This window comes from Trachemys scripta, chromosome 11 (genome assembly GCF_013100865.1).
Source record: "Trachemys scripta elegans isolate TJP31775 chromosome 11, CAS_Tse_1.0, whole genome shotgun sequence".
Lineage (NCBI taxonomy): Eukaryota > Metazoa > Chordata > Testudines > Emydidae > Trachemys > Trachemys scripta.
The window spans coordinates 1,451,658-1,479,120 of NC_048308.1; the positions used below are offsets into that span (position 1 = coordinate 1,451,658).

The following is a 27,463-nucleotide window of genomic DNA, read 5'->3' on the forward strand; positions in this document are numbered from 1 at the left end:
CAATCATAACTGCCTGCTGCTCGAGGAAGATGCCGCGAGCCAGCAAGGATCCTGAGTTTCGGGTGCACACTGACAACTCACAGCTGCTGGCTGGCTGCATGGTTGCGGGGATGCTGGTGAGTAGGGGTGCACTGCACTGACGGGAAGCAGGTGAACTGATGGGTAAGGAAGAGGGAAAAGGCAGGAATTTCCACTTGCTGCCCTCTTTGTACAGACATTCCTGAGCAATGACTAAAGGCAGAAACGGGGCAAAGAGCATTTTTATTCTGGTCGCTTTTCAGCCGTTTCGTTCTCCCCTTATTTGGGCGCGCTCAAGAGGAGAGGCTGGCTAGCACAGGGAATCCTGACTAACACCCCCGCGGGCAGCTGGACGTTGACTGAGAGACGCTACAGAACACAACCGCTCACAACTGCCTCTTTACCAGCTCCCTTCTTTCCAGGGAGCTGAGCCCGCCAGGAGCACCGGGGGTCAAAATTACATGTACACACAGGCAGGGAGATGGTCGAGAGCCGTGGCGCATATTCAAGTGGGCAAAGTATCAGGGGTGCCTGATGAAGAGTGTAAACTCCATGGGGCAGGGAGATTATGTGACCCCCCCACCGGGGTGGTGGAGCCCCCCCGCTCCCCACACCCCTGGAACGCGTGGGGAATTGACACACAGAGAGAAGCAGAGATTTGTCTACGAACTGAACAATAAAAGCCATGCAGGAGGCCTCCCGCCTTAAGCATCCTTCTAGCCTAAGAGATGACTCTAGCCCAGGGGGTCTCAACGTTTGTCTTTCTGAGCCCCCTCAACCTGCTATTAAAACTCGCCGGTCCCCCTGTGCCACAGCAACTGGGTGTCTGCCTATAAAAGCCAGGGCCGGCGGTAGGGGTTAGCAAGCAGGGCACCTGCCCGGTGCCCCACACCATAGGGCCCCCCATGCAGCTAAGTTGCTCAGGCTTCGGCTTCAGCCCTGGGTGGCAGGACTCAGGGCCCCAGGCAGTGGGGTTTCAGCTGTCTCCTCTGGGCCCCTGCAAGTCTAACGCCGGCCCTGCTTGGCAACCCCTCTGAAACCTGCTCGCGGCCCCGCAGGGAACCACGGCTCTAGCATAGGCCCTCCTGGACTGAGGACAATGTGCATCATATTTCCTAGACCACCTCGCTTAGTCTGTTCAGTTCAGCTTCTCTTCGCACACCCATCCCCGCAGCGTCTGGCCCCCTGCAAGCCATTTTTGCCCAGCCCTGGAGCCAGGTTTCAATGCATTAACAATCTGGAATGGGGAGGACCCACTGGGTGCCAGCCTAGACCAGAGTTATTCCTTAGTCAAAGGGTAAGTGGCTGCTGCTTGCCCAGCCCTGGCAGTTGCAGAATTTGCCCTCTTGGCCCCCGCACGATAAAATCTCCAAAGGAAGCAGCCGACCGGTCCTAGGATCTGCAATGGTAGCTCAGAGCTAGTCCCCTGCCTGAGTCGGATTCATTAGGATAGAGTCTTGCTAAAATCCCTTCGGGAGGCCTGCCTGTCCCACTTCCCGGCCAGGACCCTGGCTGTTCCCACCACCCTTACATTAAGTGAATTAACGAACCAGCTGGTCAGCAAGCCAGCACCCATTTAACCCTTGTTTTGCCAGCTCCCTGCCTGCTAATGAGGGTAGGGTGTTAGTCAGAGACTCCCGGAGCCTGCCAGCAAACACCAACAGCTTTGTGGGTTCCCTAGCACCCTGGATGTGCAGAACGCTTTGCAAATGCATCGTGGGACCAGGTCCCTGCCCCGTGGAGCTTACAATCTCCTGGCCCAGTTCTACCCTCAGTGACACAGAGTAGAACTGGGCCGCAGTCAGGACGTTACGCAGCTTGAAATCCATCTCCTGCAACTCGTGCCTGGGCTAGTTTTCCGAGAAGTGGCTGGACTCCGAGAGGACCTTCCCATCCTTGGTCTCGACGGTCTTGATCAGGATCGGCCTCTTGGGCGAGGAGGCTGGCCCGGGCAGCGTGGCAGCCCTGCCCGGGGAGGGGAGTGCCACTCGGGAAGGCAGGAGTCCAGCTGCGTAAGCAAGTCAGGAAGGGGGTGGGGGTGGGTTTAGAAATCTAATCGAGAAATCAGAGAGGGTTCGGTTTTACGAAGAGGCTCTTGATTGGTTCCCAAAGCGATTAAGCAAATGAGAGGTGGGCAAGCTGGGATTGGCTGGCCAATCAGAGGCAAGGATTTACGCATGCAAATCAACGGGGAAGCACGGTCCTGCCCTCACTCGGACTGACAGCGGCTAATTTGCATTAGGTCTGTGATTTACATCTATTTACATACAGAGATACCCTGGTGCGCGTGACGGGCTTGGAACCAGCTCAGGGGCAGACCCAGAGCCCAGGCCATGGAAGGAGCCTCACGGGATCGGGCTGTTCGTGTGTCATCAGCTCTGTCGAGCGGCTGGTCTCGGCGACAGCCCTCTCCTGAGGCCCAGCTAGGGAGATCAGGCACCTATGAAACAGTTCCTCCCGCCCGCCAGCTCCTAACTCAAGGGATAGCGGCTGGTGCTTCCCGCCCCCGTTCTCAGCTGCAGGGCACCTGGGCGCCGGCCTGTTCAAAGCCATCAGGCCCTGCCCACACGGATCTAACCTGCAGCGACCCGAGGGCCCCGCTCGTCGCATTTTGGAGACGCCCGCCCTGCAGCTGAGCTGGGACCCCTGCGATCCCGCCGGGGGTCACAGCCACATCCCCCCATTGCACAAGACACTGGCCCAGTTCACCCGCGGTCCCTAGGGCACCGTCACTGGCTCCCCAAGTCCGGGCCCTGGGGCACCATTCCATCGCCCAGGGTCTAACCCACACGGGCAAGGGGGGTGCTGTCCGGGGACCCCACTCCTCTGTGGGTAGGGCACAGGCAGGCAGCTGGGAGGCGGAGAGCCCCGGCCCATACACCAGAAGTGGGGCTGACTGCTCCGGCAGGTAGGGAAACCCTGGCATGCTGCCTTGGGCTGCAGAGGCAGTGGGGCGCATGCAGGACTGGGCTGCCCTCGCCCCCAGGCACCGAGGCCAGACACACCAGGGGAAGAGACTCACCCCGTTTGTCCATGGCGCTGCTATGCAGGTTCGGGCCTTGGCCAATCATCCTGGGAGAGAGAAATCAGACACGGGAGCGCCGTCAAGAGGAGCACGTTACGGGGGTGGCAGGAGGGGTCGGGTGGGTTCTTGCCCACTGGAGACCTGGCAGAGACCTGCCCTGCCGTCGCCGGCTCAGGGGGCCCTTGCCGCACAGAGGGGTGAGAAGCGCTCATGGGACTAGCGAGGTGGGGGAAGATGGGGCAGGGCGGCCAGTGACTTTCCCAGGGTCCCACACGGCAGGGAGCTCATCCCATTAGGTCATGCTGCCTGAGCTTAGTGAGCCAAAACCTGAGGATGAAGACGCCCTCCCCACTCCGGCACAGAGCCCCCCCTTGCTGTAGCCTGTCCAGGCAGCCTCCCGCTAGCCTCTTCCAACGGAGTTTACCAGCGTCCCGGGTGGCTTCTAGCAACGCACCCCATGATTCTAGCCCTGGGTCTGTCCCCCCCATACCTGTGCAGGTGCCCCTCAATCCTGACCCGCAGCCCCCCTTGCTATCCCAGCCCTGGGCCAGCCATGCCCGGCTGTGAGCAACCGGGGGGTTTGCCAAGCTCCCCAGGTAACCCAAGCCGGGTCCCCCCGCCCCGCCCCCGGGGAGCGCTCACCGGTTCTCCTCGCCCTCCAGCAGCTTGCGGTAGGTGGCGATCTCCATATCCAGGGCCAGCTTGATGTTCATCAGCTCCTGGTACTCGCGCACCTTCCGCGCCATGTCCTGCTTGGCCCCCTTCAGCGCATCCTCCAGCTCCTGCACCGTGTCCTTGGCGCGGCGCACGGCCTGCTCGCCCTGCTCCTCCGCCAGCGCGATGGCGCTCTCCAGGTTGGCTCGCTAGCGCCGGGGGCAGAAACAAGGTCACCTGGGGGGGGGGGGGGGCGTGTTCTGGCCTGCCCGTCGAAGGGAGGGGGTGATTGCACCAGCCACTGCTCCCCCAGAATCCTTTGCACCTGGTCCCATAGCCCTCCCCAGAAGCAGCCTTGGGAACCAAGACAGGGGGTTACCAGGACTTTCCCCCCGGGGCGGGGGGGAAAAGAGAACACGGCTCCCCCCCAGCAGTCTCTGGCCTCAGCAGAGAAGCCGGCTGGCACGGGCCGAGTTGCAGGAGGGGGTCCCTGGGAAGGGAGCATGTCCCTGCCCCACACCGAGCCCCCTGTCCGGGAGGCAGGCTGCACAAGGTGGGGCTCACCTGGTTCTTCAGGGCCTCGATGTCAGCATTGATCCTCTGGGCGTAGCGGTTCAGCTCCGCGATCTCATTCTTGATGCTTTTCATCTCGTCGTTGTGCTTCCGGGCCTGGGTCGCCATGTCATCGAACTGGGGGGCGAGGGGGAGAGGGAGGGGTTGCCAAGGCCTCGCCTCAGTCGTCTCGGTCCCAGAGCCCCTCGCCTGCCCTAGAGAGGTGCCGGCAGGGAGCCCGAGGGCAGAGCTGGGACAGACCCTTTGATCCCATCCACCAGGCCAGCACAGGGCTGTTCCCAGCGGCCGTTCCCCTGGGAGCTCGTCCATCGCGTGGGGCTGGGACATTTATCCCCGTGTCTTTGTGAGCAGGGCCCAGCCAGCGTCCTGCTCCACCAGGGAGATGGCGGGAATAGTCCAACCCCTGGTTGGGGGACGTGAACCCACAACCCCTGCTGGGAGCTCTTGCTGCCTGGAGGACACACGAGCCTTCACCAACTCGCTGGGGGGCCCTGGCTGGACCAGTCCTGGCTGACGAGTCAGCACTTGGGTCCCATCTGTCTCCATGTGGCTGCTGCTTCCCTCGCCCAGCTGGGCTTGCACACGCGGGGCAGTGGCGGATTAGCCACTGGGCCAGCGGGGCCCCTGCTCAGGGGCCCCAGCCAATTGGGGGGCCCTGAAAAAATGGACACCCCTACACCCTGACCCACTCTACCCACCCTCCCAGTGCTCCTGCAGGGAGCGGGGGAACTCCCATGCCCCAACCCCTCTCCCCAGCAGGAGCACAGGAGAGGAGGACCCCCCCCAATTCATCTGGCCCAGCGCCCCACAAAATTGTAATCTGCCTCTGACCCAGGGAATGGGGGGGTTCACTGATCCCTGGGGGGGCGGGAGGGATGTCTCGGTGCTCATTTGTCTATGTACACTTTGGGAGCCATGTCTGGAGAATATCACAGGCCTGTCTGCAAGCCCAGAGGCGCGTGCACAGAGTTTGCTTGTGCACTCACGAGGTCCATGTTCACTATCGCCATCAGCAAGCTCACCGTGCACGTGGACTTGTGCAAGTCTCACTGGGGGTGGGGTGGGGAGGGCCTGGCTGGATCAGCTGGTGGGAGGCAAGCTCCGGGACATGCAGGCGAGTTCCGAACGCGTGGGGAACAGGCAGGTGCAGAAGGAAAGCTGGCCCGCATGGGGATGGGTGTGCAAGCAGCGTGCTAGAACAAGGAAGCGTGNTCTATGACCTGCTTCATCTCCAGCTCCCGGCTGTTATCCATCTCCACCGTCACCTGTGTGTTCTGGATCTGGGACTGCAGCTCCCGGATCCCCTGGGGGAGGGAAGAAATTTGGGGAGGGGGGGTTTGAGACAGAGCAGAATCCAGATTCCTCTTTCGCTGCATTTTGCATGGACTCCCCCAGCCAGCAGCACCCCAACGCTCCCCAGGCGGGACCGCCTGCAAACAGAGCCTCTGGAGCCCCCCATGGGCCGGCGCCCACCTCGTCATACAGCTGCTTGAGGTAGTTGATTTCGTCCATGATACTCTCCAGCTTCGATTCGATATCCACCTTCTGCAGATACATGTCGTCGAGATCCTGCAGGCACAGGAGAGATGCTGTCAGGGCACCGCCGTGTGGGGCAGAGGAGCTCCTGTCAGGCCCCAGTGCACCCTGGGGTCAGACCCCAGCAGTGTGGGTCCCGGGCAGCCAGCCACTGCAGCCATTCTGCTCTGTGGGGCAAGGGGGTGAGGGGGATGTTGGCCAGGACACCTGGGTTCTCCCTTGATTTCCCCTCCCAAATGCCCTGTGGGTCTTCAGCCCAAATCCCTTCCATCCATCTCTGGTGCCTCTTCCCAGTGGAAGATGAATGTCTCCTCCAGCCACACAGCACCCTCGCATCTGATCCTGCTTTGGCATGTGCCCACGTCCGGGAGGGGAGCTGGACCCCAGAGGGCAGGGTGTGACCTGCTGGGTTGTATGGGTAAAGCAGAGACTAGCTGGGCAGAGATGTCCCCGGGAGGAAGGGTGGAGGTTTCTCACCTTCTTCGTCACGACAAATTCGTTCTCCAGCTGGTTCCGCCGATGGATCTCGTCCTCGTACCTGGGGAGAGAGGGGACGTGCAGGGAGCCAGGCAGTGCAGCAACAACCACGGGGCCTTAGCGTAGCGAGCCGGGACCCCGTCCCACGGGAGTATGGGGACGGATGCTCGGACTCCAAGCCAGAGAGCAACAAGGAACGGGCTCTGGGTTCGAATCCTGGGCGTGTCTCACGTCCCCTGGCTGCGGGGCACAGAGATCGGGGTGTAGGGGGCAGGTGAGGCACTGGGAGAGGAGCCCTGAGTCAGCTCCCTAGCACCCCCTACTGGAGATGGCTCAGCAGCCACGCTGGCCAGCGTGGAGAGCCCCATCCAGTCTACACAGCAGCCTCGGGGAGGTGGAGGAGATGTGGAGTTTCTTGAGGGGGGGGGACTTAGGAGGAGAAATTGCTGGGATCCTCCACAGTTTATCTGGGGTTGGGGGGGGGGGTCTTTGCCCTGCAGCAGGCAGGCCTCAGGGAGAAGCGTCAATAAATGCCAGACTGGGCTTGCTCACGGGGCACGACTCCTATGGGCTGGGCCCCTGATTTCTGGGCTCCTCCCTGGGAAGGAAGCTCCAGGCTCAGATGGCAGCTGATCCCAGCCAGGGCAGAAGACAAGACCCCTGCCCCACAAGAACAGGGCTGTTTCCTGTCCAGCACCCATGTCCTGGGTGATGGGTCCAACGGATCTCACTGACGGGGCCTTTCGTCTCCTCGGTTCCCACCCCACCTTTCATGGTTTCCTCCCTCCTGGAGCTCACTCGGCTTCGCTGCCGTATGGGGCCACCTGCGCCGGACCCACGTACCTGCCCTTCAGCTCCTCCAGCAACGCCTGCATGTGGTCCAGCTCCGTCCCTAGCTTGCCTTTGTCCTGGCTCAGCGTCTCGATCTGCTGCTTCAGGTTCTGGCTGGAGCGCGCCATGATCTGCCCCAGGTTGGACTTGTATTGGTCCTTGTCCTTCAGCAGCTTCAGCTGTGTCTCCAGCACTTTGTTCTGCTGCTCGAGGTTACGCACCTGGAGGCGAGAACAAGTGGTACTGGGCCCTGCGCTTCGCTCCGCCCATCAGGGTCGCCCAGGCAGGCAGCTGTGCAGTAAGACCGTCCCCCTCTGGGGGCTCAGGGCAGGTCCCTCAGAAATGTCTAGCGAGGATCAGTGCACCAGGGGGATGCACAGAAGCAGATGGCTGCAGAGGGCGAAGCAGCAGGTGTAAAATCCCCACGCTCCCTGGAACCCAAGAGGTGTGAATCCCGGCCCAGGTTGGTTCTGCCCTCTCTGCCCAGGCAGATCCACGAGAGACAGTGCTCCCCCTTGGCCCACGTTTCCCCTCCCCCTCCTGGATTCCAAGGCCAGCAGGGACCATTGTGATCATCTGGGCTGACCTCCTGTCTAACCCAGGCCAGAGAACGGCCACAAACTCATTCCTGAGGCAGAACATTTGGAAAACCAGCACTAGTGAGCTGTGTGGCATGACCACATGCTGGCCGCATGCACAGAGCTGGCAGGTTGAAAGGCGTTCCATCTAGAACCATAGGACAGTTGTCACTTAGTAGGGCTGGCTGAAGTTTTGCCACCAAAAAAATTCTCCCATCGGAAAATGCGGTTTCATCAAAAAGCAACTTTTCCCGCGGGGAAATGCCGGTTTTTGACAAGGTTTTTTATTTTCAGATCAAGCGAAGGGATTGAAACAAGCACATTTCAAACGGCCATTTCAAAGGGAGCCCGCTCCCGCTCCATGCTTCCAAACGTGTCGTTTGGATCAAAACACGGCGATGTTTTCGGTTTCCACATTGCTGATCTGAAACTGTGCCACATTTTGGGGGTTTGCAACATTTTTCAGCCTCTGAATTTCCCTTCTGATTCTGAACAAAAAGTAACATCAAAAAGTCAAAACTTTTTGACAGCTCTATCGATTAGCCAGCCACCTTTGGGTACTCAGGGATCGGACCCCAGAGATCCCAGTTCCACCACAAGGGGGCGATGCAGTGTCTCCTTTTCCAAGAGAGCATAAAGAAGGCTGAAAGCCGGTGCATACATCCTACCAGCGGGTGAGAGGGGTGAATGCAAGGGAAGTCATTATTATTTGGATTACTGCAACGTGTAGCAGCCCAGTCGTGGGGCATTGTGCTGTACCAATACAGAACAAAACTGTGATCCGTCTGTGGATAAGAGGGAACAACCTAAAAAGGCAACTCTCTCTAGCAACCAGGTGCCTGTCCCAAACACCTACAAGATCTCTATCAAGCGTTCTTAAAACTACAGTACCCACCTGCTGAAGTGAAGAAACAGACTGACAGAGCCAGAAGGGTACCCAGAAATCACCTACTCCAGGACAGGCCCAACAAAGAAAGTAACAGAACGCCACTCGCTGACACCTTCAGCCCCCAACTAAAACCTCTCCAGCACATCATCAAGGATCTACAACCTATCCTGAAGGATGATCCCTCACTCACAGACCTTGGAAGACAGGCAAGTCCTCGCTTACAAACAGCCCCCCAACCTGAAGCAAATACTCACCAGCAACCACACCCCACACAACAAAAACACTAACCCAGGAACCTATCCCTGCAACAAAGCTAACTCTGTCCTCATATCTATTCAGGAGACACCATCATAGGACCTAATCACATCAGCCACAGTATCGGGGCTCGTTCACTTGCACATCTACCAATGTGATATATACCATCCTGTGCCAGCAATGCCCCTCTGCCCTGTACATTGGCCAAACCAGACAGTCTCGACGCAAAAGAATAAATGGACACAAATCTGACGTCAGGAATTATAACATTCAAAAACCAGGCGGAGAACACTTCAACCTCCCTGGTCATTCGATTACAGACCTAAAAGTTGCAATATTACAACAAAAAAACTTCAAAAACAGACTCCAACGAGAGACTGCAGAATTGGAATTAATTTGCAAACTGGACACCATTAAACTAGGTTTCAATAAAGACTGGGAGTGGATGGGCCATTACACAAAATAAAACTATTTCCCCATGCTTCCCCCCCCCCCCCCCCCCGCCCCTGCTCCGCCCGCCCCGAGTTCCTTATATCGCCTTGTCAAGTGCTGGAAATGGGCCATTTTCATTACCACTACAAACAGTTATTTTTCTCTCCTGCTGACCACAGCTCACCTTAACTGATCACTCTCCTTATAGTGTGTATGGTAACACCTATTGTTTCATGTTCCCCGTGTATATACACACACATCTTCCTTCTGTATTTTCCACTACATGCAGCCGAAGAAGTGGGCTGTAGCCCACGAAAGCTTAGGCTACATTAAATTTGTTAGTCTCTAAGGTGCCACAAGTCCTCCTGTTCTTTTAGTCCCAAGGAAGGGAGTGATACAGGACTCTACAGGAGATCTCCACCTTGCAGCCCTAAGGTTTAGCCATCTTCTAGGTCACAGGCAAGAATGAACCTAATCAGCATCTGGGTCCCTCCCGGGCACAGCGCAGCTGGGAGGGCATTTGGCCTGTGAGCCAGTTAGTAGGCTCCAGGGGATTTGTCCCTCACCACAGACACCCCCAGCTCCTCCCACTGGATCTGGCACTGACAGTGGAATGATGGAGTGTGAAATCTAGAAGCCTTCAGGTGTCCAGAAAAGGAACGGCTGCTAGGTAGTCCTTGCCAGTCCAGCAGATAGAGGCCAGGGTGGGAGGGATAGACAAGCACAAATGTTGGCCAGAACGGGCCAACCACAGAACCAGAAGGTTAGGAGGGACTGTAAGGGTCGTCTGGTCTAACCCCCTGCCAAGATGCAGGATTTGGAGAGGAAAACCATAAAGTTACTGACAAAAACAAGTGCATGGACGTGGCTGGGGCTCCTTCTACCTTCCCCGCGCTCTGGTAGGAAACAGTCCCAGAGGGTTTCCAGCTCCTGCAGGATTTGCAGATCTATTTATTCTAGAGATAGGCCCTGCCACGCTGCTCCATTACTACAGTGTCTGGGATGTGGATATTCGTCTGATGAGACCCGGACTGAGCCCCACCAACGGATTTCATATGGGCCACCACCCAGCTGCGAGATGGGAATGACCTGCAGGCGTGGGCTGGATTTGAGGGGTGATTTAGACTCTGTACCCCATCAGCAGGGCCATCCCATCCCCAGCAGGGTGTGTTTCAGATGATCAGGGCTTACTCACAGCCGTGCTGTTCCTTGCGGAAATTCTTATTTGCATGTAGCTTGCGGAATAAGAGGAATTAAGAGTCTTTTGTTCTCTGCCACACGAAGGGATCAAGTGGCTGCATTAGCTTCTGCTCCACAGAACATGTGGCTTTGTCACAGCCAGCCATGGTTCCCCCAGGGGCGCTGGAACAGTTTGTATCGTGGGGGTGCTCAGAGCCATTGAACCAAACTGTCAACCCTGCAGAGAATGGAAACCACTTCAAGTCAGGGGGTGCAGCAGCACCCCAAGTTCCAGCACCTATGGGCTCACCCCTTTCCTGCCCGGCTCAGGTCAGGTGCTCTGCCAGCTTGGTCATTGTTATCAAGCCTTTGGAGTGGCTGACATGAACCAGAGTCTCAGAGTCAGTGGGGGGTTTATTATTGATGCTGTGTGGGAACATGAGTTGCAGAGACCCAAGGCTGAGAATGTCTCAAAACCACCCGTTTTGCATTCAGTGGCAACGTCCTTATTATTTTTTAAGCTACACTAAGGCATACGGGAGCTCACAGGAGGTCTTAAAACCCAGGCTTGGTGCCTCTTGCATTTCTTTATGCTGGATTGACCAAAAAATTGTTTTATTTGGAGAAGATTCCCCTCTCCCCCTGCTTGTTTTTGATCTTTGGACCATCGGAAAGGTCAAATCTGCTCTTCCCTGGTTTTGCTGGAGGATCTGTGGGATGTCGTCACTCTTTAACTAAGACTTTCTTTCTCGAACATGTTTGCTAGCCACTGGAGTGAAATAAGCATCAACCAGAAAAGCCGGAGTTTTCAAATGGTCTGAGGGTCAGACTAAAAAAGGCCCCTCCCAGTGGCTCGGCGTTCACTCTCGGCTTGTGTGGTGTCGCTATTTCACGAGCTAGTGCAGCATGGTACCTTAGACAGCAGCCAAATTGCTAAGGTGAAAAACCAGAACAGATTCTTTTCAAAACCCTTCCAGGTGCTTCATCCACCAGGAAGCAGCAATTGAAAAAAGTGTCAAATTCATCAGAGCAGCAGAGACACCAGGTGGCCAGACAAAGTTCATGCTATTATTAAGAAACACAAACTTCCCCCTGGGTGGATTATCTTTGAACAGCTTCATTAGGAAAACAAGGGCATCAACTCAGAGGCTGCGCATCCAACCTGTGAGTTAGATTCAAGTGTGTGTGTGTGTGTGTGTGTGTTTGCGTAGCTGATGCTCACCTGTATTAGGGAAAGGTCAAGGTCACGAGTCAGTAACTCGGAATCTGCCCATTCACGTGCAGTTTTGCTGACTGGAGAAGTCAGTTACGTCCCAGGTTAACACAGCCCTGAACACAGCCCCAGGACAGCAAGTGGAATTCTAGAGAGAATGCTAGTTTGTCATCACATTTGCTGATTTGCATATACCATAACAATGGTGGCCATGATCCTGCAGACGGCCCCGTGTGGGGGACAGCTGTGCCCACGCAGAATCCCATAGGGCCGTGCACAGGTACAGATGGCCATCTGTGTGGTTCCAACTACAGGATGGGCTGTCATTTGCATCTCACTAGCTCCATCCACCTGAGGGTCGCCGTGTATTGTGGTGAGCTCTGCGTCACCTCCCCCTCCCCGAGCGACAGGTAAATCACCTTGACAGCATTCTACAGAGAGGCGGAGCCGATCACCCAAGGTCACACAGGGCGTTTGGCAAAGGCAGGAGCTTGAATGAAGGAGTTTATCCATGGGCTACCCAGCTGAACTGGCAGATTCCAGTTGTGGTTTCAGGCTGTGATAGGGCTCCAGGTGTCATGTCTCTCAAATCACATGTGGAAAGCCAAGGAGAAGACTGAGGCCGGGCCTACATGGGAAGGGGTTTTCATTTTTAGGTGCAACTCAGATAAGGGGATTCTGCCATTAGAAATATTCGAGAGAAGGTGGGGGAGGTGAGATCTTTCATTGGACCAACCTCTGTTGGTGAGCGAGACAAGCTTTTGAGCTACAAGGAGCTCTTCTTCTGGTCTGGGGAAGCTTGAAATCTTGTCTCTCACCAACAGACATTGGTCCAATAAAAGATATGACCTCTCCCACTCATCCAGGGACTGACATGGCTACACCACTGCAGACGACATTCGAAATGTTTCCCACCAGAGCTCCCTTCCCCGCTGTTTGAGAGGCAATCCGGTTACTCGGAGCTTTGAGGTGTGGCAGGCGGCTGGCAAACAATGCAGCCAGCTCCTAATTCACTGGGATTTCCAGTGACTGAACATTACGGTTAATTTTGCAAAGATATTTTTCTAGGACCTGACCCAGAGCCCACTGGAGTTAATGGGAGCTGTCGGATTGTGCCCATAATTCCTGTAACACTGGAACAAGCTCACGTCCAGCAAACGCACACAAGTTTAAATGAAGGCAATCCACTCCGGCTAGGGGACGAAGGAGAAAGATTTATGATGAGTCTAATTACCCCAGAATCTCTTTCCCCTCCTGATTTCACCTCCACCAGGTGCTTCACGTGGAACAATAACTTTTTTGTCCTTCATAAAACTTCAGCAGGGAAGCAACAGATGAACAATTGGACACTTGGCTGGAGACTGGAATTCAGAAGTTACCGCTACGTCTACACGGCATTGCTAGCAGGGATCTAGGAGACCTGGGCTCCTGGACTCAGCGTTCCCAAGTCCATGCTTTAGCGTCCACACTGCACTGTAAATCCGGATTTACAACTGCTGGCTCCGGCTCTCAACTCCTGTGCTAACTGTTCGTACTGCAGACCAGGGCTGGGCCCCACCCCGGTCGTAGGACCCAGGTCCTGAGTACTTGCTGAAAGCCGTGTGCGTGGACAGAGTGGGCTCAAACCGGAGTTTACAATGCAGTGTAGACAGGACACATCGTAAATGACTGGCTGCACCCGCCTCCCCGTATTTTCAGGTCATGGTTGCTTCACTGGCAATCGGCCGGGAAAGCTCAACTTCTTTGCAGGATGCCGCCACAAAGGTGCCAGGGAGGGGGACAGCGCACGGCAGGGGCACCGGGTTAGATGCCCAGGGCAGGGAGGAGGATACATTTCCACTGGGATTTGTTTTCCCTCCGCCCCAGCAGGGCAGATCCTGCGGCAGCAACGGAGCCAGAGGCGCCCGTGGGAGCACGGGGGAGCGGGCCCTCACGCCCCGCCCCGGCTCACCTTGTCGATGAAGGAGACGAACTGGTTGTTGAGTCCTTTGATCTGCTCCTTCTCATCGCTGCGGATCTGGTGCAGCGCGGGGTCGATCTCCAGGCTGGGCATGGAGGAGAGCAGGAAGGAGCCGGACACGCCGCTGGGGCCGAGGCGGCCCAGGCTGGGGGAGCTGCGGAGCCCCGGCTGGAAGCCCGAGCCGGCCCGGTACAGGGAGCCCCAGCTGGGCTGCGAGCCCTGGGAGCGGCTGCTGAAACTCATCGGCCTGGAGCGCGGGTAGCTGCTCATCGCCCCGGGAGCTGAGAGACGCGCGGGGCAAGAGACAGGCGGAGTTCGAGCCCCGCAGCCGCCAGCACCTAAAAATAGGGGCAGATTAGCCTAGCCCCGCCCCAGCTCATCAATTACCATAACCCCGCCCCCCAGCAATACGCCTAGCCCCGCCCAACCGGACTCACCTGAGGCCATTCATCAGCCCCCCCATCGCTGTCCCCACCCTCATTAGCATAGCCCCACCCCCTTGCCGGGGGCGCCTGACTATTTGCCCCCACCCCCGTGCGGGGGCGTGGTCTGCAGCGGCGCCTTCCATTGGCCGGCCTCTACCTGTGCATGCAAATGAGGCTCCTGAATAATGCAGCGGCCCAGGTAGAAATAGCGGCAGGGGCGGCCCGGGAGCGGGCAGCCCGCAGCATGTCCCGGTCCCGCAGCGGCTCCCTGGCCGGCTCGCCCCGCCCGTGGCCCGGCTTCTCGGCCGGCAGCATGTACGGGGGCGCGGGCGGCTCGGAGCCGCGGGTGTCGGGCTCCCGCCTGCAGGCGCTGCTGCCCGGCCTGCGCGCCAACCTGGACTCGCTGTGGGCCGGCAGCCAGCAGGAGGCGCTGCAGGGGCTGAACGAGCGCCTGGCCGGCTACCTGCAGCGGGTGCGGGGGCTGGAGGCGGCCAACCGGGCGCTGGAGGAGGAGATCGCCCAGGTGCGGGCCCGCCGCGGGGGCGCCGGCCAGCGGGACTGGGAGGCCTGCGAGCGGCCCCTGGAGGAGCTGCGCAAGCAGGTAGGGCCCAGCCGGGGGGGGCCCTGAGCTGCCAGACCCTGGGGGAGCTCTGGGGATGCTGCTGCCCCATCCCCTGGACAGGGCAGGGCCCTGCTGCTGGCAGTCCCCAGTGAAATGGGGCTAAGGGGGCTGCCCTGTGTCCCCTGCCCAGTCACCCCTTCCTTAAGCGTAGAAACAGGGCAGACGGCATCCGTCTTCTTCTTGTCCCCCATCAGGTCTGCGCTGGCCGCCTCACCCCCTCCCCGGGGTGCCAGAGCCTCTGGCCGCCTCACCCCCTCCCCGGGGTGCCAGAGCCTCTGGACGGCCCTTAGCCTGCCAAGGCGAGACCGGAGCTGGGGAAGAGAGATCTGAGGGTGCAAGGTGTCACGGACTCGCAGATCGTGCCCCCTCTTGGCCCCCTGCGGTCCGTGGGGGGACAGACAGACACACCCAGTTTGTGCAGGGAGCTTATCTGACCTGGGTGTCAATTTCTGGGGAAGTGTCACGCCCTGTAGCCCCACCTTGCTGGTGCCACCTCCGTTTGCCCTAATCCGCAAGAAACACCAGGGAGGCATGCTGGAACCTGGCCCTTCAGGTCTCATGTAATGGGGGGCAGGAACCCCAAATTCCAAAAGCTTCTTATTCCCCACTACCAAGTTCTGGGGAAACACGCGCAGAACCAAGAGGGTCCTGCCCCTGCGCGCTCACAATTTATTCCCTTACTAAGGCGGCTGCAGGCCTGGCCTAGCCACAGCCAGCCATACTCCAGTAAGATGTAGGACCTTGAGCAAGGATACAGCTCTGTGCAGCTCAATCCTCTTTCCTTTCTCCACTCTAACGCTCCGGCCCTGCTGCCCTTTGCCGACAGTGCTGTGAAAGGTCAGGGGGCTATTTAGGTATTTAGGCTTAAATTTTCAGTGGTGACGTCAGAGTCCTTCGTCTATGGATGCCTGGAAGAGACCAGATGCTTTCAGACTATGCGAAGCACCCACCTTCTGAAAACCAGGCCTCTTTTGAGGTCTCAGGTGACGCCCCCTGTTTTGAAAACGGGGAGCTCAGGGGCTGATCTATCAGGAGCCCCTTGCGCCGGTGAACTGCAGCCGCTGCTTTGTCTGTCGCTCAGTGAATCTCTTCAGGTTTGAAAGTCGTCAGCAGATCCCCTGGTGGCTACTCCCTCCTGTTTCCAACTCAACCAGCCAGGCAGGGGAGAGGAGAATGAAGTGCCCGCAGAGAGTAGCGGGGCTTCTGGAGCTGCTGAAACGAAAGCCCTTGTCCTCTAGAGTCTGAACATACCTGTTCAGTGCAGCTGGGCTTGCCCGGGCCGGCTGTCCCCACAGCACTGCCTAGCTGGCCTCGAGTCGGCTCTCTTCCCCCTCCCCCTGCTTTTGGCAGTCTCTTGGGGCTGCTGGTTAAACAGTTGCTTCTGCTCAAGCTGCCAAACGTTCGTGTGTTTTTCTCTCTCCATTATTAGCCTTCCGAGAGTAAACAAAGGCGCCTAGATCCGGATTCCCTGTCTCTGTACAGATCTCGTCATCTGCCCAAACACTGTGAAGAAGGATCTGGACACGCCCTGTGGGTTTCAGCAGACCCGGGGATCAAGCTGAATTCAGGGTCACTGTGACTCTTGCTTCCCTGAATATAGACATACATTCAAAGGCCAGAAGGGACCATTACGGTCCCGCTGCATGGCCCAGGCCAGAGAACTGCCCCCTGGTCATTCCTAGAACAGCTCTTCTGGAAGAGCAGCCAGTCTGGAATCCCACCAGGGCCTTGGGCAAATTTTTCCAATCGTTAATTACCCTCGTGGTTACAAATTTACGCCTTCTTTCCAGCCTGAATTTGTCTAGCTTCGGCTTCGAGCCATTGGATCGTCTCCTTTCTCTGCTAGCTCCAAGAGCCCATTATTAAATGTTGGTTCTCCGTGTAGGTATTTATCGACTGTAACCAAGTCATCCCTTAACCTTTTCTTTGTTAAGGTAAATAGGGACACTCAGAGCATGGGACTGTGTCCCTGCCCATCCTGGCTAACAGCCATTGATGGACCTGTCCTCCAGGAACTTCTCTAGTTCTTTTTTGAAACCAGTTATACTGTTGGTCTTCACACCATCCCCTGGCAAGGAGTTCCACAGGTTGACTGTGCATTTGGCCTTGTTTGTTTTAAACCTGCTGCCTATTAATTTCATTGGGTGACCCCGATTTGTGTGGTAAATGAAGGAGTAAATAACACTTCTTGATTCACTTTCTCCACATCATTCATGGTTCTGTAGACCTCTATCAGCTCCCCCGTGTCATCTCTTTCCTAAACTGAACAGTGCCAGACTTTTTAATCTCTGCTCACACGGAAGCTGTTCCACCCCCCTTATCATTTCTGTTGCCCTTTTCCGTACTCTTCCCAATTTTGTTTTTTTTTTTTTTAGATGGGGCGACTCAAACTGCATGTGCTATGACAGGAGTGGGCGTACTATGGATTTATATAGGGGCACGATGATACTTTCTATCTTACGATCTATCCCTTTCCTAATGACATTTAATTTTTTTGATTGCTGCTGCACGCTGAACAGATGTTTTCAGAGAACTATTCACAATGGCGCCAAGGTCTCTTTCTTGAGTTGTAACTAATTTAGATCCCATCATTGTGTACGTATAGTTGGGATTATGTTTTCCAATGTGCATTACTTTGCATTTATCGACATTGAATTACATCTGCCATTTTGTGGCCCAGTTTTGTGAGAGCCCTTTGGAACTCTGCGTGGTCACCTTCATCTGGATTAATTTTGTATCATCTGCAAACTTTGCCACCTCACTGTTTTACCCCTTTTTTCCAGATCATTTATGAATATGTTGAATAGGACTGGTCCCAGTACAGACCCCTGGGGGACACCACTATTTACCTCTTTCCATGGTGAAAACTGACTATTTATTCCTACCCTTGGTTTCCTATCTTGTAACCAGTTACTGATCCATGAGAGGACCTTCCCTCTTATCCACGTCTGCTTACATTGCCTAAGAGCCTTTGAGGGACCTTGTCAAAGGCTTTCTGAAAGTCCAAGTACTCTAGATGCACAGGGTCACCTGTATTCATGTTTGCTGACTCCCTCAAAGAATCCCAATAGCTTGATGAAGCGGGATTTCGCTCTACAAAAGCTGTGTTGACTTTTCCCCACCATATCGTGTTCATCTCGGTGTCTGATAATTCTGTTCTTTACTACAGTACTGAAGTTAGGCTAACCAGCCTGAAATTGCCGGGATCGTCTCTGGAGGCTTTTTAAAAAATGGGTGTTCCATTTGCTATCTGCCTGTCCTCTGGTCCATAGCCGGATTGAAGTGACAGGTTACACACCACTGTTTGTTCTGCAACTTCACAGGAGTTCCTTCAGAAGTCTTGGCACTCAGCATCTCATGGCACTTCTTACAAGGCTAAGGTTGTTAGCCTGGCTGTCCAGCACCAGTTGCAATGCTGGCCACTAAGCTCTGCTTCTCCCCTCCTCCCCCAGTTTCCATTGCACACAATGTTCTCCTTTTCCTGTCCCAAACTGTGCCACCCCAGAAGTGGCTGCATTTTGGTGATAGGTGAAGGATCCCTGTATATTACCGTCTGTAAAGTCCACCCCTCACTGAGACTTCTAGCTGGAATACAAGAGCATCCAATTTGGGCTGGCTGGGTTATTTGTTTAAATATTTGTGCCCCAGGCCAGTAGAGAAGCAAGGGACCTTCCCCTCCTCCCAGCCCCTTTCCTGCTGCATTTATAAATGGGAAGGAGGAACAGTCTATTTCTGACAGGAATATTAGAGGGAATGCACTGGGGCCATCGGAAATGGCTTTAAAAAACCAAACCCAGCGAACTATTGGCAAAAGACTAATCATTTCCACCTGTAGGGGGCAGGGCTGACTCGCTTTAAATGTCTAACGACTGGTCCAGAAAGGCCACAACGTTCAAGCTTGTGTTCAAAGTAAAGCACCCAGGGAGGATTTTCAACAGCACCCGAGAGGCTTAGGCACGTGGGCCCCAGTGGCTTGCGTGGCAAAGTCCCTCGGGCACGGTTGAAAATCTCCCCCTGGAATAGAGGTGGCCCTGAGTCTCGGTCCAGAGGACCTGAGCACCTCCTGCCTTCAGTGAGAGGTGGGTGCGCAGCACCCCCAAAGTCAGTCCACTCCTATAGCTGCTGAGTTTGAGGCCCTCCAAGTCTGTCTCTTGGCCAGCAGAGAACTGCCTGGAAGGGGGAGCGAGACCTCTGTTCTGTCTCCCATGAGACCCCTCAACCATTGCCGTATGGAAGCCGGGGGTACCTCCGACAGACCTAATCTTGCACTGGGTGCGCTGTCTTCTACCTCAATGGGTCTCTGGTCCTGCCATGAGCACCATGGAGACACAGCCCCTCCCTCTCAGTGGGGCTCCCAAGACACGGGGATCGTTTCCCCCACCCCTGAAATGCAGCTGCTTCTGGGTGAAACGCTGCAGCTGTATCTTGCTTGGCCAGCTTCTGCTTATGCCAACTGAAGAGAGGGAACCTGGCCAGGTGTCTGAATGGGAGGGGGGGGCTAGGCAGGTGGTGCTGAAGGAAGTTGAGGACTCTTCTGGGAACGGCAGCGTAGGTCCATGACTCAATGGCCTCCCTAGATTCGAAGGAGCTCTGGGACCCAGCCCAGACAGCAGAAAGCGGCTTGTTTTCAGGTGCTTCCACGGAAGTGCCGCTGCTAGCAGCTGGATCTTCCGGCCCAGTTAAATTCTCCTCCCTGGAACGTGCCTTGGCGATCTGACTAGACGCTAGTGGGGTCCAGGGAAGAGATGCCCCCTGCCCTGCTTCCCCACGGGCTGCAAAGTACAGCTTCTCCCCCGGCGACAATGCAGCCACCTGCCCTTGGCTTGACTTTGCTGTAACCCAACCTGCTGGCGCAAAGAGCCCCGTGGGGCAAACAAACGCCTTGTTTTGCTTTGCAAATGTGCCAGTTTCTGAAACATGAAACCCACTGGCAGGTTCCTTCTGCGCTTGAGCTGCCAGCTCTGAACTTGTTTCAGGAGGAGCTAAGCTGAAGAGGGGATCGAGGCTGAGATAAGGGCACTGCAGGGGTGCAGGCCCTCTCAGAGGGCCAGAGAGGCCCGGGCCACTTCCAGCTTTTGAGGCCCCCCCAGCCATAATAAAATAAAAGATGACACGGTCTAATCTTGTGCCATCAGAACCAATATATTTTTATTATTTATGAACATTTTAAACTCTTTAGTATGACAATCTACAGCAGTTAACAAAAAAAAAAGTCTTTTACCAAATCACCTCTTATTTGCTTAAATTTGCAGCGCTGAGCTGAGTGTCACATTTTGGTCTGATAGGGATGTGCATAAAAACAAGTTGTGAAACTTATCAAATGCCAAAAAATTAACAAGTGTCTAAATTTGAGGCCCAGGCCCAATGGCTCTCCTGACCCCCCCCTGATTGGCCCTGCAGGGGTGGGTGTGTATCATGTAATATCATCTCACTGAGAGACCACAATGGCAGGAGTTGGAAGGACGGCCCAGTGGTTCAGGCCTGGGGTTTTCCCAACCTGGGCTCAATTCCCTGCTCCACTCCCTGGGACTTGGGAATCTCTGTGCCCCCATTCCCCCCTCTTTGAAAGGGGGACACTAGCCCTGCCCTGCCTTCGAGGAGTGGTGAAAATCAAGGCTGGGAGGTGCTTAGCAGATAATAACAAGGGGTTATACGAGCACCAGGTTACTGTATCTGGGGGATGACCAGGTGCAGGGCTGGCTCCAGGCTCCAGCTTGTCAAGCAGGTGCTTGGGGCGGCCACTCCGGAGAGGGGTGGCACGTCCAGCTATTCGGCGGACAGTCCCTCACTCTGGCTCAGAGCAAAGGACCTCCCGCTGAATTGACACCGCAGAGTGCGGCTTTTTTGTTTGTTTGTTTTTTGGGCTGCTTGGGGCGGCCAAAACCCTGGAGCCGGCCCTGACCAGGTGGCTCAGACTTGCTGTTGGGGGAAGAACTGGAAGAGGACGAGTGCAAGGGATGGGAATGTGGGGGATGGACAGGGTGACTGGGAGTGGGAGCGGGGTTTGCCGGGAAAGGGGGCGGGGGCAGCCTGAGGGAGGCCAGGGTTTCAAATGGATATTTTCAACGAGCATCCGTGCACACTGCAGCTGTGGGCAGCACTGCATATGGGGTGGACAGGTGCCTGCCCTATAGGAATCTGGATCACCATGTGCACGGGAAGGAGGAAGTCTGGGAGTGGGCAGTCTTATAGTAATAAAGACATAGCATTGATCAGACTGGATCTAATCATCCCTTCTGGCCTTAATCCATGGTAGGGGCTGTTCCCCTTCAAAGAGCTTCATGTTCTATTGATCGCTGCATACCCGAGCGAGCAGAAAGCCAGGCCCAGAGATTAGGGGCTTGACTTGAGAGATACAGAACTCCTACAGCTCTCGCTGACATCAGCAGCACCTCGGTAAAACTGGCCTTAAGTGACGCATGACCCAGAGGGAATCTGCAGAGCTGAGGCTAGGACAGCAGGTCAAGTCCCAAGATCCTACCTTGGGCCTGTCTCTCTAAGGGATAGATACGCGGTGATGGACTTTAACATCTCTGCAGCTGGGTTCCTCAGCTGTAAGACCTCTCTGTGGAGAGGTGTGTGTGTGTGGGGGAAGTATACGTATTGCTTTAGCGTCCCCACCTGAAGTCCCTTGCCTCTCTTGCAGGTGGAGGATCTCAACATGGACAATGCCAAGCTGCTGCTGCAAATCGATAATGCCAGGCTGGCGGCCGATGACTTCAAGGTCAAGTAGGTCGCCTCACTCCCCCCGCTACTGCCGCTTGAGCTGTGCGTAGAGCAGAGGATGCTCCCCCCAACTGGGGGGACAGACCCACTCAATGGCTGTGAACCTGTAGCAATCCACTACTGCGGCCAAACTTCTCAGAGCTGAGCTCTGTCCCTGGGGTTCTGTAACAAGTGCATTGCCCAAGCATTAAAACTCATGCACAGGACAACTTCCCAAGTTACTAGGTGAAATTCTCTGCCCTGTGCGATGTGGGAGGTCAGAGTAGATAGTTATCGCTCCCTTCTGCCTTGAAATCTGACTCTTAATTCTGATCCCCACATTTCTTCCCTGGAGCAACTCCATGTGGTTGAACGTTAAGTACATGTCCACTTCTAACTCCTCCCTCTTTCTTCCAGTCACCTCTCCTAGCATCAAGCTGGAATCCAGGGCACCTTGCCCCACTTGGCAGGTGCACAGTGTCAGTCTAGAAAGGTGGGAGTGGATTCCTGCTACAATGCAGGGCGGAGAACCTGGTTTCCCTTGCTGGTCTCCCAAACACGCAAGAACAGCCAGACTGGGTCAGACCAATGGTCCATCTAGCCCAGTATCCTGTCTACTGACAGTGGCCAATGCCAGGTGCCCCAGAGGGAATGAACAGACCAGGGAATCAGCAAGTGATCCAGCCCCTGTCGCCCATTCCCAGCATCCGGCAAACAGAGGCTCGGGACACTTCAGGGCATGGTTTCCCTTGACCAGCAGCTCAACGGGGGGAGGAAACAGAAGCAAGCCCCTGAATTAGTGTTGCCCTCTGGAATTAGAGGGTATTTCCAACGGGGCAGTGCGCCAGAGAGGAACTACTTCCCGATGGGGCGCCCTGTTACAGAGGTGCAGGACAGGCGCTCAGCGTCTGCCCTGGATGCTGATTCTGGGAGAAGTTGCCCACGCCGGCCTCCACTAGCTTCAGGCTCTCTGGGTGCCAGACCCCTGTCCCTTTCCTACACTCCTCACTGCCTTCCCCCCACACGACTGAACGTGTTTAACGCTGAAGCCTTTCTTTGTAAGATCGGCTAGTCCTGGGGCTGGCTTGGTGGCTTCCCTCGCCATCCCTTTTGGAGGGTGGGACAAATCCACTTCCTGCTGCCTTTAACCATCATGCCCAGAACTTTCACAAAGCAACTTGCCTTGCCGAGTTCGAAGGTTCCTGCCCTGGGGGCAGCTCCCTCCCCGATGTGTCGCTAAGGCGGCTGGTGTTTTCCAGACTACTGGTCACATCAGTGCTTTGAAAGGGTCTGTCTGCATTTCTATTGGGCCCCTCCCCCTGGAATTGGGACGTGTCTGAAGCTGCAGGCTCCAGCATTACTCACACCTTGCTGGGTTAACTCGTCCTTGTCTTGATCCAAGGAAGCTTCCTGCAGTCAGAAAAGCCAGTGCTTGCAACGCAATGTGCCTGAAATCCGCCCCTCCGCCCTCTGGCAGGGTCTGATCTCTCCCCTTCCTCTTCTCAGGCTGGAGGCAGAGCAGGCCGGGTGCGACAGCGTGCAGAAGGACACCCAGGGGCTGCGCAAGATCATGGAGGACACCAACTTCCTGCGCATGAAGCAGGAGGCGGAGCTGGAGGGGCTCAAGGAGGAACTCGCTCACCTGCGCAAGAGCCACAAGGAGGTAAAGGCCGGGCAGGGGCAGCTGGAGGCGTGGGAACGTGGCTGGCTTGGCCGTGCTTTGACTGGGGTGACGGCGCTTGGGGGCAACCAGCGCAGGACTGGGAGCCGCTAACACCCCGTTGCCCTCTCTGCAGGAAGCGGAGGCCCTCAGGGCACTGATCGCTAACTCGGACGTGACCGTGGAGGTGGACAACCCAAAGAAGCAGGAGCTGAGTGAGAGCATTGCCCAGATCCGGAAGCAGTACGAGAAAGTGGCCGAGCAGAACCGGGACGATGCCGAGAGCTGGTACAAGGCCAAGGTGAGGGGAGAAGCGAGGAGAGCGGCTGCAACCCCGCGCCATGACGGTCTCGGGCATAACCATGGTGTCCCTCTCCTTTCCCATAGTTCGACACGCTGTCCCAGGAAGCTAACGTGAACACCCAAGCCCTGGAGGAAGCCAAGAGCGAGCTGAGTGAGCTGCGTCGGCAGCTTCAGGGCCTGGAGATCGAACGCCAGACCCTCCAGAAAATGGTGACGAGACCCTGCTTTCCCCCAGCTCTGTTCCTGGCAGCATGTGCTGCTTCCCTGGCAGGGCAACGGTCTCCTCCTGCAGTCTGAGGAAGCAGGAGTTTGAGATGGGGAGAAAAAAACACCCAAGACCCGCTCCGGGGTGGGGCTGGGTTCTTCCCTCTCCCAGTGAGCCTCTTTCCTTAGGAAGGACATGAGGTTTTCACTCTTATTGCCCTTCTCGTAAAGCTGTGCCGTGAGCCAGGTGGAGGAGGGACTGAGTTACATGCCCCAGGAGGAGGCTCAGTGGAGGGATAGCTCAGTGGTTTGAGCACTGGCCTGCTAAACCCAGGGTTGTGAGTTCAATCCTTGAGGATCTTGCATCTGAAGAAGTGAGGTTCTTACCCACGAAAGCTTATGCTCCCAGTACTTCTGTTAGTCTCAAAGGTGCCACAGGACCCTCTGTTGCTTTTTACAGATTCAGACTAACACAGCTACCCCTCTGATACAATCCTTGAGGGGGCCACTTAGGGATCTGGGGCAAAAATCAGTACTTGGTCCTGCTAGTGAAGGCAGGGGGCTGGACTTGATGACCTTTCAAGGTCCCTTCCAGTTCTAGGAGATAAAAATAAATTACTGGAGATACCTATTATATTTTCTCCCCTGAGTCCATGCGGGCCCAGGCTGAAACTGATGGCTGCGTCAGTCTCTCTGGTTACAGGCCCACTACCCCTTAGCAAGAGCCATGCCTTAGCCTGGAAAGGGGACCCTGCTGTAACCCGTAAGCGCCAAGTGAGCCGGTCCTAATGCCAGCTACACCGTCACAGGGCGAGCAGCCCACCCCATACCAGCTCCAGTGGGGATGGAGGCTTTTATTTAAAAAAAAAAAAAAAGCTGGCTCTCATTCTCAGGCTCTACGGGCCAGACTTCCCCCTAACTGCTGGGATCCTGGTCTCGTCCCTTGCTCAGATGCAACAGTCCGGAGAGCATTGACTACCCACATGCTTGTGGAGAGACCAGTAAACTAAGTGCCCAAATTATGGGGTGAGCCTAGGTCGGATCGGAGCATTAATGGCAAGGGAAGGAAAAGGCACCTTCTGAAGGACACCGGGCACCTGCCTCAGACTGGTGGGAGCTCAAGTGGAGCTGCACATCAGGCCGTGCAAGTCCTAGGACGTGTTGGGTGCCTTGGTCCCGTCCCATATTGCCCTGTGGTAGAGTTCCACATCCATGGGCTGGTGCAGGCTCCCCGTGGCCTAGCCATTGCATTGAGATCCGTCAGTAAGTGGCACACAGGCTGCCAGGTAATTTGCTCTGGGCCCTGCTCCTATCCAGGTGGAAACCCTGGAGAACACGTTGGAGAACACAGAAGCCCGCTACAACGACCAGCTGGCGCACCTCAATCACGTCATCGCCAAGCTGCAGGAGGAGCTGGCCGCCTGCCGGGCGGACCTGGAGCGGCAGGCCCGGGACTACGAGGCCCTGCTGGATGTGAAGAGCAAGTTGGAGAATGAGATCAGTCAATACAGCCAGCTGATTGAGGGAGTGATAGACAGGTAACCGCACGGGGCCATGAACACTCCAGCCATTGCTCTCCCTCTCTCCCGCTGGCTGTGGGGCGCTACCGACCCTTGGAAGTCACTCTAGTTTCTCTGCTCCTGTTCTGTCACCAGATATGGGGTCTTCCTCCTCCTGTTCAGGGCCGATTGACCGAATCCCAGACTGCTTTGTCCTGTCAGCTCCCGTGCCGTGCTTTATCGGTCTCCTTGCCGGATGCAGGGTGAAATCAGCACTGGCTGGGGTGTGGTCTCTGATCAGCCGGCATTGCACTGACAGGGCTTCTTTACCTGCACTTTTGGCTAGGAAAAGATAGCCCAGTGCCCTTGGCTGAGACTGGGGCTCCGTCAGTGGACCAGGATTCCTTTTCTACCTCATGCACCTGGTGGAAAGGCGTTGCCCAGAGCAGGAGGGGGTGGAGCATGGTTTTTTAGCCCATGTAATGGATCCATGCTGTTCCTTTGCAAGCCTTAGTTACCAGGCAGAGACTGTATTTATAACAGCTGCTATGAAGAGAGGAAGTAACAAAAGACATGCAAATCCCATGGGTCACTACAGTTGCCCAGGGCTGTTCAGGGAGAGGTGCCCACTGTAAGCAAATCACACCTCCCCCCAGGGACAGGGATCACACAAACGCTGCCATGTTTTGTTTGCAGAGAGGAACTGCTGAATCCAGCCAGCACGGGTAAGTGACCCCAGGTGGTGCTATTAGCGTAGGGGCGCTAGCTAGTTGGAGACCAACCTTCTTCGCTGTACAGGTCTGCCCTGGCACCAATCTGCTTGCAAGCTTCCTGTGTGATCACGCTCAACGTGCCAGAACTGTGTCCTCTTATCTTGCTACTGTTCCTTTTCTACCAATGCGGCCGTGTCCTTCAGCCTTGGTCTTCTGTCCTGTTCGAAAGTAGAGTTCCAGGCCTGGCATGTTTGGAGTAAAACCACTGCCCATCCACTCCAGAAAACAGGGTAGGGGACAGGGCACCCAAAGGAGGCACTCTGCAGTGGGAGATGGAGCAGCAGGCTGGCTCAGTTCGGTCATCTGAGAAGCAGCACATCGGTGCATTGGCCCGTTGGGCTAGCAGCTAATGCTTCCACAAAGGCCTCCCAGCCCTCTGTCCGTCCAGTAGTAGCACCCTTCACCCAGAGCACTGAGCTAATCCCCTTGTCTCTGCACCAAGACTTGTGCTCACTGCAGCCTCTGAAGCGCCTTGCTTCTAGGTTGCAGTTGTTGGGTGACTCCAGCTGTCCTACGTCACCCCCAGCACTTCCTCTTCAACACTTCCCTGGCATGAGTCCCCGTCTCTGCAGCGCAGATCGGAGCAGAAGGGAGCTGCAGGAGTCTGGTACCAGTCTAATAACCCCTTTTCCCTTCTCTCTCAGGCTCCCGGAGGCAGACCATTAAGAAGGTGGTGGTCACCACCCAGGAGATTGTGGATGGGAGAGTGATTGCGCAGCGATCGGAGGAAGTAATTCAGTAAAGAGGCAAATCTCGATCTACCGCTGCTGCACTTACAGCTCCTTTCAGTCTGATTCAACAAGCCAGGGGTGTGGGTTGCATTGTCTTCTAGAGAGGTCTGTGCTCTGCTGTGATTGGAATACTGCTGAATAAAGATCTTCCAAGCACTTTGCAATGGCTCGTTACCTCTGGTTTGTCCGGACACCCGTGTGGGATGCGCCATTTAGCTCACACATGGCAAGGGCACAAAGGAAGCCAGCAGCTGGAAGCTCCTAGGGGGAGAGGCAGCTCACAGATGGTACCTGCCAGTAGTTAAGTGAAATAGCGAAGATCCGGCTGGGCATTAGGCTCTGCTGCTGTCAGGACTAAGAGGGGCTGCCTGTGTGCGGGACGTGCTCTTTGGGGAAGGAGATAACGCCTCCTTGTCAGACCTGAACATTAAATAAGTGTCTCCCCCGCAAGAGATGCTGGAGCACTATGGGCACCAGAGGCTGTGCAGATGGGAACTGGTACCTTACAGTTGGGGGTTAGCAAGGAAGAGAAGTACAACCTTTAACAGTGAGGTGATCCCACTCTCCACCTTCTCAGGTCATGGAGGGGTTTCTTACTGTACACCAAGTCACCCTCTGGGTCTTCAGTGGCTCCCACAGGTGCATTATCCTACTCCCGGGCTGGACCCCAACCCTTCCCCTGCCCAGGGAGTCTTCAATCACTCACCTTTTATTTGTCCAGTGACAGGAAAAGGCCCCCAGAGGACTGAAAAGTGAAGGCATTCCTCTAGGCCGGGGGCTGCTGGCTTTCCCTGGCCTGCCCAGTACAAGCAGTGGCATGACTGCTGTGGGGAATAGCCAGTATAAGACAACAGGCCCAGACTGTTTCAGGCTCTGCCCTTCCACGTAGCTGACACTTACATGTGCCCAGCTTTGATGCCC

At 56.0% G+C, this 27,463-nt stretch overlaps 2 protein-coding genes across 3 annotated transcripts; one reads left to right on the forward strand and one right to left on the reverse strand.

The window, feature by feature from the left end:
• On the forward strand, nt 1-26,703 carry LOC117885159 (keratin, type I cytoskeletal 18-like). Of its 2 annotated transcripts, none has more exons than XM_034786362.1 (7): nt 1-116; nt 21,314-21,396; nt 22,879-23,035; nt 23,169-23,333; nt 23,420-23,545; nt 24,857-25,077; nt 26,456-26,703. In XM_034786362.1, the coding sequence occupies exons 1-7, from the start codon at nt 30-32 to the stop codon at nt 26,475-26,477; spliced, it is 861 nt and encodes a 286-aa protein (XP_034642253.1). In that variant the 5' UTR covers nt 1-29; the 3' UTR covers nt 26,478-26,703. The 2 variants fall into 2 exon arrangements, with proteins under 2 accessions (XP_034642253.1, XP_034642252.1); XM_034786361.1 differs by lacking the exon at nt 1-116 and adding an exon at nt 14,187-14,646.
• Nucleotides 1,224-15,989, reverse strand: LOC117885160 (keratin, type II cytoskeletal 8-like). The gene is made up of 10 exons (XM_034786363.1): nt 15,919-15,989; nt 13,612-13,958; nt 7,127-7,335; nt 6,284-6,344; nt 5,744-5,839; nt 5,479-5,574; nt 4,262-4,387; nt 3,686-3,906; nt 3,041-3,090; nt 1,224-2,026 (listed from the first exon to the last, which is right to left on the reverse strand). The coding sequence occupies exons 2-10, from the start codon at nt 13,888-13,890 to the stop codon at nt 1,869-1,871; spliced, it is 1,296 nt and encodes a 431-aa protein (XP_034642254.1). The 5' UTR covers nt 13,891-13,958; nt 15,919-15,989; the 3' UTR covers nt 1,224-1,868.
• Nucleotides 26,704-27,463: the final 760 nt, after the last annotated feature.

Bases quoted from the DNA above. Each gene is read 5' to 3' on its own strand.
- LOC117885159 (XM_034786361.1), top strand. From the start codon at position 14,209: ATGCAAATGAGGCTCCTGAATAATGCAGCGGCCCAGGTAGAAATAGCG. The intron at 21,397-22,878 runs GTAGGTCGCCTC...TCCTCTTCTCAG, and splicing joins GCCGATGACTTCAAGGTCAA to GCTGGAGGCAGAGCAGGCCG. The intron at 25,078-26,455 runs GTAACCGCACGG...CTTCTCTCTCAG, and splicing joins ATTGAGGGAGTGATAGACAG to GCTCCCGGAGGCAGACCATT.